Source organism: Pelobates fuscus, chromosome 4, assembly GCF_036172605.1.
Source record: "Pelobates fuscus isolate aPelFus1 chromosome 4, aPelFus1.pri, whole genome shotgun sequence".
Lineage (NCBI taxonomy): Eukaryota > Metazoa > Chordata > Amphibia > Anura > Pelobatidae > Pelobates > Pelobates fuscus.
Window position 1 is genome coordinate 146,461,056 of NC_086320.1, and position 12,612 is coordinate 146,473,667.

At 42.6% G+C, this 12,612-nt stretch overlaps 1 protein-coding gene across 2 annotated transcripts in view; it reads right to left on the minus strand.

Annotated features, from left to right (window-relative positions):
• The window catches only part of SLC66A2 (solute carrier family 66 member 2), a 105,916-nt gene that overhangs the window by 72,737 nt on the left and 20,567 nt on the right, over positions 1-12,612 (minus strand). The window contains exon 4 of one of the 2 annotated variants that reach the window (XM_063451664.1): positions 10,545-10,598. The exons of the other annotated variant lie outside the window; for it this stretch is intronic. Within the exon in view, the coding sequence (XP_063307734.1) occupies positions 10,545-10,598 (54 nt within the window). The remainder of the gene's footprint in view (positions 1-10,544; positions 10,599-12,612) is intronic. 2 annotated transcript variants of the gene reach the window in all.

Sequence of the window (12,612 nt, forward strand, 5' to 3'; positions counted from 1 at the left end):
AAGAAGGAAGATATCATACAGGATATGCCGTAACCACAACAGATGAAGTTATCAAATCATCATCCTTACCGCCAGCAATGTCTGCGCAAGAAGCTGAATTACAGGCTCTGACTTCAGCATGCAAAATTTCCGAAGGAAAACGTGCCAACATCTATACAGATTCAAGATATGCTCTGGGCGTGGCACATGACTTCGGCCTAATTTGGAAGACAAGAGGATTTCTTACCACCGCCGGTACACCAGTCAAGCATAGTACTGCAATCAAGGAGCTAATGGATGCCCTCCTACTCCCTAAAGAAGTGGCCGTTTTGAAGGTAAAGGCCCATGGGAAATTGGATACAGATGAAGCAAAGGGCAACCATTTGGCTGATCAGGCTGCTAAGCTAGCAGCCAGGGATCTGCAGGAAGTGGATGAAGAAGTGTCCGGACAAGAAGAAGAAGAAGTCCCTATTTTTGCTCTGCAAACTCTTCCTACTGATTTGCGAATTTTGCGAGAACAGCAAGCTGCAGTCACTCCTGAAGAAATCCAGAAATGGAAAAAGAAAGGAGCTGTCCAAAAGGACGGAATATATTACAACAACTTCAAATTTTGTCTTCCCAAAAATTTATATCCAGCAGTTGTCCAATGGGCACATGGGCCTGCACACCTGTCAAAGGAATTGATGGCCGCCCTCATACAGAAGTATTATGAAGCACCCGGAATCACAACATTGATCAGCAGCTTCTGTAAAGCCTGTGTCATTTGTGCAAAATGCAATCCAGGAAGACCAGTCAAGGTGCCTGCAAAACACCTGGCAAAGCCCATGTACCCCTTCCAGCGAATTCAAATTGACCACATCCAAATGCCCAAGAGTGGGCCCCATGAATATGCACTAGTCATAGTGGACATGTTCTCAGGATGGCCAGAGGCCTACCCAGTGGCCAATATCACTGCAAAAACAACCGCAAGACGCCTACTTACCGAGATAGTATGTAGGTTCGGACTTCCAGAAGTCATTGAAAGTGACCAAGGCCCAGCCTTTACAGCAACAGTGACTAAAGAAATTTGGACTGCTCTAGGGGTGACTCTAGCCTTCCACACCCCTTACCACCCACAAAGTAGTGGTAAAGTGGAGCGTATGAATGGCACTCTAAAAACCAGAATGTTAAAAATGTCACAAGAAACAAAGATGCCCTGGCCAGAAAGCCTGCCAATAGCGTTATTTAGTGTTAGGCACACACCTAGAGGGAAGCATTCACTGTCCCCATATGAGGTTCTATTTGGGACAGCACCCAGACTAGGTTGTTATTATCCGCAGCAGTTGCAGCTCCAATCAGATGTTTTAATAGACTATGTAACTGAACTTGCAAGTGTTTTAAACAAAATACATGCCCAAGTTTTCTCTTCAATTCCAGATCCCGAATTGGATACAGGTACCCATAACCTGCTTCCCGGAGATTGGGTCCTGGTCAAGAAGTTTGTGCGGAAAAATACCCTGGAACCAAGATTTGACGGTCCATTCCAAGTTCTCCTGATTACCGCAACCTCCGTCAAACTGGCCGGTAGGCCAAATTGGATCCACGCTTCCCACTGCAAGAAATCTCCTGCCCCAGAGGAAGCGAATACCGCACAGACATGTATCTCTGGTACACCTTCTCCCTAATTAGCCTTATAAAGGCCCAGCAAGTAGCCATTACCAAAGATATTAGTGGGTACACCTTCTGGTATAATTCATCGTGCACCCAGGTGGCTACTTATACCTTTGATTACTGTGATATTGTAGAATGCCCATTTCCCACACCACAAATCCAGAGCATCTATAGAGATATCCCTCATTCGAAAGACCCATATGTTTGTGTAGTTGACAAGCAATGGGGGCACAATTGTGACCATTGGGGGGCGGCGGGATGGAATGCCGGGCCTGCCTGGGGTTACAAACCAAAAAGTGCCGTATCCAAAGTAGATGATCATGGTAGATCCCTTCTCCAGAGAATGACTTTGAGAAAGCCTGGGGGGAGTACACCAATGAAACTAATCCTTAACATTGAGCATCCAAGCCCAACAGATGCAGACCAGTATGTGATGGGAATATATTGGAAAAAGGGTTCCTACCGTAAATTAGGGCATTTCTACCTCAAAGATATGTGCAACTCTTCTGAGTGGCAAGGGGCCACCCATATGGTCCCTAACCCATTAAAACCTCATATCCAGACATTTCAAGACATGATGGCCATTGCTAACCCCACCTTTGAAGATACCATGGCCGCTGAAACAGGTTTTAATGATGTAAATCTATGGTTAGAATGGATGAAATATAATGCTAATAAGCATAATAGGACTGCATGCTATGTGTGTGGCGGTGCCCGGCCTCACCTGGGTACTGTGCCTTTAATCCTACCAGTAGATATAGAAGAATGTGTTTTAAGCCTTTTTGCCTATCACTATAATTTTAACAGGTCCATATGTATTGCATGGACAAAAGAGTATCCTCTCCTAACCCAGGATGTCAAACCCCCAGATGGTATTACTGTGTATAAAGGTAATTACACTTGTTATGCTAATTACGATGGAATAGGTAAATTCTTGGGTAACTTCTCTAAGGGGTATTGTGCTACCTACAGAAATGTCTCTATGGACTTGTTGCAGTTTCACACCAGGTCATTAGGGGATATTTACTGGTTGTGTGGGGATTTACAGCTAAGATCCAGAATGGACAAGCAGTGGTGGGGGGAGTGTACTCTGGCTAAAGCCATTATGCCTATACATATCATCTCTGACACACACCTCGTCACCCATGGGTCCAAGCACACTAAGGTTAAGCGTGACGCCCCAGTGAAAGGAAGTTTTGATCCTCATGTGTATATTGATGCCATTGGAGTGCCTAGGGGGGTGCCCAATGAGTTTAAAGCAAGGGATGAAGTTGCTGCAGGATTTGAATCAATTTTTACCATAGTTACCGCAAACAAGAATTTAAATTGGATAAATTACATTTATTATAATCAACAACGTTTCGTTAATTATACCAGAGACGCCCTCCAGGGGTTGGCCGAACAGCTGCAGGCCACATCCCAAATGGCTTTCCAGAATAGAATGGCCCTAGATATGATCTTAGCCGAAAAAGGAGGGGTTTGTAAAATTTTGCCCGACACCATGACATGTTGTACCTATATCCCAGAAAACACAGGCCCTAATGGTAAAGTTACATTAGCCATAGAGAAATTAAATGACCTGTCTGAAGAGTTAAAAAGGAATTCTGGGATAAAAGATCCCTGGGAAAGATGGTTTGGTTGGATGACAGGATGGCAAAAAGCTTTAATGCATATTGGTATGGCTATACTAATTTTCCTTTTTATCTTTGCTCTTCTCTTTTGTTGTATCCTCCCATGTCTGAGAAAATCCCTCATGAAGACTGTTGACCAAGCGGCACCCACTTTCACCCATCTCGAAGTTGATGACCAAGAATTCCAAGACATCAATTCACCCTGTCTGCCGCTGCAAACTATCCCTTTTGTTGATAAAGTGCAGGAATTCTAGGAAGGGACTAGCTTAGGGACAGCATCTGTCAGTGAATGGTAAAGGCCCCGTGTGGAGAAGTGGTGGGTTAGCTGCCATGGGACACCCATGGGTGTGAAGTGTTCGAGAGCCATACTGACGGATGAGTTAGCCTATTAGGGTCAGCTCTAGGGACAGACTTGCACTTAGCATTAACACCTAGCTAGCGGCCACGGGGTTTCTGTGCCTTTGGGTTAACACGTCTTCTGATACTAACAAATAAAGTTTTATCTCTTAGAATCTAACATTTCATAGGGGGGACTGATGTGGGATTATTAAAAATCTTTATTGTACTTGTATTGAATTATTGTACTAACTCCATTTTAACCTTATATTGTGACAATCCTCCATTTTGTCCTCCTAACCTGACTTCTTCAATCCTCCATTTTGTCCTCATGACTTAACTTGTTCATTTTAAAACTACCTTACGTGACTGAACTTCTCAACCCAATTAATATAGTAGACAAAGACTGTATTTCCTGCAAAGACACAGGAGTTGCCGACTACTCCCTAAACTTGTAAGATAGTATAGTTTGAAGGCCACGAGAACACAGTAGTAATGAAATGTTCTATTCATAAGAGACCTTGCACCTGGACATGAGGCCTGATATCATTGACCGTGTAAAATGACGCTCAAGACCCCCTTATTCCCACCCGTTTCCAGAATAATCCCACCTCTGGTGGGTGGGCACGGGACTAACCTCTTAATTTTTTGAACCAATAAGTAAGACACTAACTCCGACACTTAACAATTAATCCAATTGATGATGTTTATTTGCTGATATTCTAATAATCAATGATGACGCAAAATGCCTCTTAAAAGGGCCTGCGCGCCCGCTTTTTCTTCACTTGCCAATAAACTTTCTCGAAGTTATCTTAACCTGAACCTTGCGTGTCAGACTTAATTACTTCAGCGTATATACGCAATTCAATTTTATTAATTTGGACAGGAACAGATAGACATTTAAACATTTTGGTTTACTTTTAAAAAGTACCATAACAGGTGTATCGCTTCTGCATGGTACCTCCAGCATGCCCAGACAGCTGTCTGACTCTTATCTAATCGATTTTTAATAAATGTGTCTGGTCAGGGAAGCATCCCTGTATCAATTCAAAGCGACTGGCATTAAGGGTTGACCAAGGTGGACTGGGCATTCCCCCGGTAAAACAACAATGGAAAACTTGCAATATTGAGCACGCAATTATCACTCAGATAGTTCTGAACAGAGTATTGATTACATGGGAGAAATGTAAAAAAGAAATATCACTCCAAAATAAAATCTCTCTCTCTTTCCTTAGGACAATTCGCGAATAATATTGAGGATTTAAATTTACAGAAATGGATTAACTCCGGTATTACAAAAATTGATGACCAATGTAAAGAAAATAAAATTAAATACTTCACTTCCCTATGTACTGAATATAATGTAGACAGCATAGAAATCTTTACATACATAAGAGTCAAAGAGTACCTCCGAGAACATCTACCCAGAGACAAATCTCACATTTATGAGAAGCTTAAAAAAATTCTAAATAATAAGAACATCTTGAAAAAAACACGTGTTTCTAGACATGCAGAATTGACTGCTGGAGACCCAGAACGTTTCATCTGTCCCATTATAAAGAAATGGGAGTTAGATTTGAAGATTAAAATAAGTTATGATGAAATGAAAGATTCCCTGACTACTAAGATATATAAAAAATATACATTGTCTCAACTTAAATGAAATGCACTATAAACTCTTATGTCTCCCAATGTCTGTCTTTGTCCCTATCCTGTAAAGGAGACCTGACCATTTCAGTTTTTACAGTTAGAATTTTGATGCATGGATGTGATGGGCCTATATCTCATTTGTGGGCTTTATAGCAAATTGACTGCTACAGGGGAGGGCTGGCAGCCTTAAGCCTGGGGGCCAAACCAGTCAAGTGGCCAATTGCACCACCGAATCAGCTCACCATCCATGCCCACCTTTTCCTGGTTTTATAATGCAGCCAGTCACACCAAGTCTTTCCCACGCTCCGCTGGTGCTACCTAGTGCCTATCCTCTGCCTCCAACTTCCAAGAAGATTGTCTGTGCGAGGACTGGGAGTTGTAGTTTCCTGCTGAGCTAAAGCTGGGTTCTCCCCGCCCCACAAGAGCGTGAGAGGGCCCCTAGCATGGACTACAACTCCCAGAATGCATCAGCTCTCACTCCCTGTCAGCCAGTGAGTGGCCGTTCCATTCCTCCTCCCTCTGACTCCACAGCCAAGAGACAGCCAAGAGATCCTGTCTGCCTCTGTGGCAGGCAAGCAGGAAGAGACAGTGGCCGTTTTTAACATGATTTAGGCAGGGCCTGTGCAAGGCTTTTTGGGTACATAGGCGAAGATGCATTTCTCCCCTACCCTCACCCACCCACAAAACAACGTGTCCCTCTTAACCTCCCTTTTGTGTTTCTTATTCCCTTTTTGTTTTAAATGTCTTACACCCTTTAGTGTATCTCCTATTTTTCCCCATTGTGTGTCTTACAACTCCCTTGTGTGACCCTTATCCCCTCTCTTTGCTTCTCCCAGCCACTTTGTGTCTTTTGCTCTTTACAGCTCACTTGTGTGTGTCTCTTTCACACCCAGCACATCTGTTTCCCCCCAACCCCTCGGTGTCTCTTTTTCCCCTTCAAGCCCCTCTCCCCTCCAAGTTGCTTAGTGTTTCTCTCCCCACCCCTCCCTGTCCCTTGGTGCACCCCCTTAGTGGTCCCCTCCCCTTCCGGGTGTGCCTCCTACCTCACTTGTAACGTGGCCGAGTAGAGTGGATTCCCATACAGGAGCTTCAGTTTTCTGTACCCAGCCGGACTGACAGGAAAGGTGCTCTCAGTGAGCACCTCCTGTTAGTTCGGCCAGGTACAGGAAACAGAATCTCCTGTACCGCACTCCACTCCACCATGCTACACTCAGTGGTGTATACACACTGACAGTCACACAGACTCAATGACAAAACACACACACACACTCACTGACCGTCACACACAGACTCAATGACAAACATACTCTCACTGTTTTGACAGACACACTCATAGACACAAACACAAACACTCATACACTCACAAACACAAACACCCATACACTCACAGACACAAACACCCATACACTCACAGACACAAACACCCATACACTCACAGACACAAACACTCCCTAATTATTAATATTTTTATATTTAAAAATGTTCCACCCAGCCTCCCTACCTGGAGAGCTGGCGTTGATCTGTCCCTGGGGTCCAGGGGGACTGCTGGGAGGCGTGCGTCTGTTTTTGAATCCAAGGCGGCGAGGGAGCTGTGATCTCCCTGCTCTGCTCCCTCGCGCTAATATCAGTGCAGCGCTAGGGAATTTGTTGACACGTTATAAATAATAATATAAATAATAATAATAGCAAACGGAATTGTAGGCCAAAATAGAGAGTGGTATGGTGCTGTCATCTACTGGCTATTTTCAGTATGACAGACACGTCTAGCTATAGGCATTTAAATGCCTTTTCAAGGAGTTGCATGCTGTGCTGACTTTCAGCACAGTATGCAGCACATCTTCTAAGACCACTAAAAATGGCTGCAGCTGAAAGTAGGGAGCAGTGATTTAACCCTGCTCACACCACACTGTAAAAGATCGTCAGTCAACCTGGGGCCACTAATTCTGGCCCGAACAGGGGGGAACCACTGGAATCAAATGATCCCTGGGGTTCCCAATAACAAGCAGGGAAATGCTCCCTGCTGGTACAATACCCCAAGACGGAATTATTCTTTCATGGGTCCTTATGGCACGAACAACCATGACAGAAAAATTACATTGTGGGTCCTTAAGGGGTTAATAATCATAACATATTTACGATCAGCTTGACATATTTATACTCACTTTACTTGTTCCTAAATTTGACTTTATGTGGGGGCAGTGCCTGCTTGCAGACCTAACCATGCACCATTTCATTGAGCTCCTCAAGGAAAACTGACAATCTGCTTGATATCGGTGAACCAGACGCCACTCCAGCCCTAAAAACCGGATAACTGAACTCTGCCGCCCAGGCTGTATTGATACCTTTTTTTCAGACCCAAAAGCAGCCTAAATGGCGATGAAGATTGAGGGCCTACCACTCACTGCCAATCCCCGGTCACGGGGCCCTCCTCCGCGGAAACTTTGCGAGGGCCGCTTCACATCCCTCTCCGCCCCTTGCAAAAGCCTGCATGCCGACAATGGGCCACAGATCCCAAAAACCCATCTCTGGCTCGGACAACAGAGATATTGGGGCCATGCTGCAAAGGCCTGCACAGCCAAGACCAACTCCGAGCCAGGCAGCCGGGAAATGCAGGTGCCTTCAAACTCCCAGGCAACATGCACCATACCTGCGGAATCCTCCAATGACTCAGCCCTGCCCACAAGCGAGACCTGAAGATTCATCTGGCCGACATCCACTAAATAATAGCTGCTGACTCTGCTATACTCAAAATGGAATTGCAAGCAGTCACTGAACGAGTAAAGGTCTCTGAGGGGGACATTGTGGACACACAAGCTAACTTGTCCACAGTACAGAACCAACTCCAAACACTTCAGAGAATCCTGTCTGCCAGAATCACGGCCATAGAGGACTGACAACGTCACACACATAAAAATCAGGGGTGTCCTCGCAAAAGAAATGCCTCACTATATCAGGCACCTTCAAGCTGCTTTGCTACCCCCCACAGTGGCACGGAAACTGACCATAGATGGACTCTACTGCATTCCCAGCACAATCCACTCTAAATCCAACATGAACCGGGATGTTATTCTCCATTGTCTTACAGTCCAGGATAAAATTCTAATAAAGGACAGCTCTGAAAGGCAAAACACCTCTTGCCTTCGAGGACTCCACCTTGACCTTCTCTCAGGATTTAACCAGAGATACTCTGTTATGGAGAAAATCCTATGGATCTGTTACCAGTCAATTACGATCGTCAGGATTGCCTTACAGATGGGGGACTGACAACTCTCTGGCGCTAACACAGGCTGGAGGCACCCACGTTCTCCACTTCATGAACGATGCAACACCCTTCCTAAAGAAATTGTGTCTGTCTCTCCCATCTACAACCCTGAGTCAGCCCAAAAACTCATGGGATCCAGCTAATGTTACCCCCTTTGTTCCATGTGCCAGAGGTGTACCAGCAGACCTTCCCATTGTCGAAGGCAGCTCCAGTACCCCATGAACTTAATGGGCCACTGTTATAGATTAACACCTCACAGCTGGTTTTACTGTTTTTCTTTGTTTTATTTTGTTCTATTGTTCCGATATGTTACAATCTTCACCAGCTCTCCAGTACTTAAGGAATGGTGTAATTAATACCAAGCAATCCCTCCCTTCCCCCTGCTGCCCCCTTGGTTAGGGGTACTACACTCAATTGCATTCTCCCTCACCTTATTATCCCACCTGTGGGGTAGTCTGGATACCGGCATCTTACCAAGACTTTCTGGGCCACCTTACCACTAGCACCCTTCGCAGAATGCAATTACAGTCCTCACTGGACCCCAACATTATTATACAATGGGTTCTCTGGGAGATGTTCATGTATCTCCCTAAGTATGTCAATGACCATTTGGGCCACTCTTTCTACCCCCGTGTGAAATCCCCCAAGACATAATGAAATCAACTCTAATAGAAATATTACATTTTTGATTGCTCAGCATTACTCAGCTATGGCTACTTAATGGTAATTACGGCCTGATGTGCCTTTTGTGTGTGTTCAACATATCTCTATTGCCAACTGTGCCTCATGGGTTCCCTGGGAGATGTTCATGTATCTCCCTAAGTATGTCAATGACCATTCAAGTCACCCTAAGTATGTCAATGAACATTCGGGCCACTCTTTCTACCCCCATGTAATCACCTCTAATAGGGCGTCAGGTACAATTGATGGTTATACAATTTCTCTCATCACATAGATGTCCTTATTAGCTAGTAATCCTGTTTTATAAAACTCAAAAAAGTGCATCAAGCGAGATATTGTTGACTTGTGATTCCCTTACAACTTTATGTGCAAATATCTCTTGTTAATTTTGTGTATACTTTGCATTACCAAAATAAAGAATTTTTTTTTTAAATGTTTTAAAAATGTTTACTTTATGTAGTCACAGTAAGATTTGTTAGTTAGTTTCAGCAATTTTCACTCTGCTTTTTTTGTTACTGAGTTACCTGAGGTTTATGAAATTCAACTTAAAAGGAACACTCCAAGCACCAGTGTGCTGTAGTGGTTATGGTGCCAAGAGTGCCCTCATTGTAAGTAGTCAAATTGTTTTAGAATGGTTTGACTTCTTACTTGGGGTCCACTGGGTGGTGCTCTCCACCTCCACTAAGTCCTGTATTGAATGACTAACTCACTGACTAAGAGCATCAGCTGATCAATCTCAGCCAGTGATCTAATCCCTGCACTGCCACGACTCCCCTGTAGCTGTAGTGGGAATGGAGTGCAGCATCCAGTGAAAAACTGTTGAAAACGTGTTTGAAAACTGTTGAAAAACATAACATAGTGGTTATGGTGCTTGGAGTGTTTAACTTTACTTGTTCCTGAATGCTACTTTATTTTTAATTTTTTTTAACTAAGCTTTACTTGTCACATGGCTGTGCATATTTAAAATGATTTTTTTACTGTTCACATACTTTATATATTTAAAATAAATTTTGCTTGCCACAGAGCTTTACATATTTAAACATTGACGATCATGTTTTCGTTATGTTCAGAGCTCTGCACATGGATTTCAAAGCCACTGGCTCACCACAGGTTATTTAAAAAAAAAAAAAATTATAAATGAAAATTGTTAAACCCATGCAAACTCAACAACAAGCTAATAAGCACACCAGAGCAAAAAAATAAATAAATACAAAAATTATAAATTTAAATTGTTAAACCCATGCAAACTCAACAACAAACGAATAAGCACACCAAAGCAGAAAATAAATAAATAAAACAAAAATCACACGATACGGAAAAAGATCTCATGCAAGGTGGGTGCACCCAGTACCTACCCAGAAAGCATCTCTTGGGATGAGTTTTGAGATCTTCATCCTTACTATCTGAAGCTAAAACAGCATTAACAGCAGAAGGGAGAAAAACAGAAGACAGAAAGAATTGATTCAGTGTTATAAAATAAAATAATTTTTTATTTTTTTTTAAAGTAATCTGATCTGAAAAAAATATTTTACAAATGTACGTTTTTAAAGGCATCCAGGAGACCTGTACATGCAGAGACCAAAAAAGTCTGCATATCTTTCAGTAATGTTAAATACCAGCTCACACATAAACAGTTACAAAACACAAGACAAATATTTAAAATAAAAATAAAATACTTCCTCCTCTGGAAAACCTTTTTACATAGTATAATGGTGTCAAGCTGACCTTGCTAGCTTGTTTGAGGATAATTAGTAAATAATTCCTTCAAAAATACTACAAGCATTTCCTTCAAAAATACTACAAGCATAGCGATGCTCATGGCTTTATGTAGGATACGGTACAAGGAGGTCTCAAACAGCAGTCTCTCTAAACATGCTTGTAATTGGAGGAGTTTTTGAGAAAAGGAAAGGAAATGGTTACACCTATAAGCCTTCGCTTATCCTCTGGGACATCAGAGGAGGAAACCAGATTTCTACCTCTACCAATATTTGCACGGTGTGTGTGCCCAATGTTCGCCTCTGTGCCTCCTTGGGAAGTTCGGCTTATGTGGCCGGTAGTGAAAGCAGGCACAGTATGGCTGCTTTCACATTATTCTGCAGTTTAAGCTTTCTGAGCTTAAGAATGGAACTGCAACTGGAGGCTGAGCTACATGCCCTATAAACCAGAGCAGGACAAAGGGTTTATGGGATAAGATCAGACCCAAGGATCAGGGTAAAAGGCAAAATGTAAATGGGTGGGCGGTGAAATAATAATGATAAACTAGTGCAGGCAAGCCACTGTCATGAGGTCACTCCAAAACCTCTATACAAAAGAACAAAATCCTGAACGTAAATCAGAAAAACAGGGCGCCACAATCACATTCAGTCGGGAGATTCCCATGGATGGAAGGAACAATAAATGTAAGAAAAATGTCCTCTTTATTGGTAATACATTAAGATAAAATAGGTAATAGCACACAAAACTGTGCAAAATCGCAATTGCAAAGCCAAATAAGGCAAAACAGCCCTTGTGGACAGCAACTTAAACCATACAAGTAACTGTACAGATATTAAAAAGTACCAAAGTGCCAAAAGTGCAAAGGATACCAAATGTCACTCTTCAACACAAACGACAACAGTACACTGACAGAATAAAAGACTGCTGTACCACCAATGAAGGGCTCTCGTAGCTGCTAAACGAGTTTCGTCGATTAGACTTCTTCGGGAGCTTCTGTGTTCCCCTTTGCATCTTCTTCTTTTAAATCCGCCGGTCTGGGCGCCATTCATTGCCTGCGCATGCCCAGATCATGTCGGGCGCACAGCCATACGTAATGACGTGCAGTCGACCGATGTGCACATGTGCAACCAAGCTGGAGCGCAAATAACTTTATGAGTACTGTACCCAGCCGCACAAGCGAGCGTAACCATATTAGGAGCGCTCTATGTTCCCACGGTCTGGGTTAACAGCCCTGCCAACTGTAGGAACTATAGACTAACATAGAAAACCAATATTAAGGATACAAATTGGACCAAATAAATGGTAATAAATAGCTCATGTGGACAAAGTACAAATGACTCATGTGGCGAAATATGGAAAAAAAGTATAAAAATAGATAAAAGATAAGTAGTCAAAATCAATCAAAATTAATGTGGAGAAATATATATAAAAATATACATAAAAATATATATGTGATAAAAAAATACAAATATAAAAAAGGAAAGATTAAAAAAAGAAAAAAAGTCCATTTGTATCATGGTGTGTCATTCAAATTAATACATAGATATTGCTAAGGCTAACAAATAAAATCTAACTCATCTATCATACCTATGAGGCACGGAACAGAATATACAAGAAAGTGTACAGAACAAGGATAAGTAGGTTCATAACAATTCATATAATCAGAAAGTAACAAGGAAAAATGGGTTCATAACAATTTCTTATAAT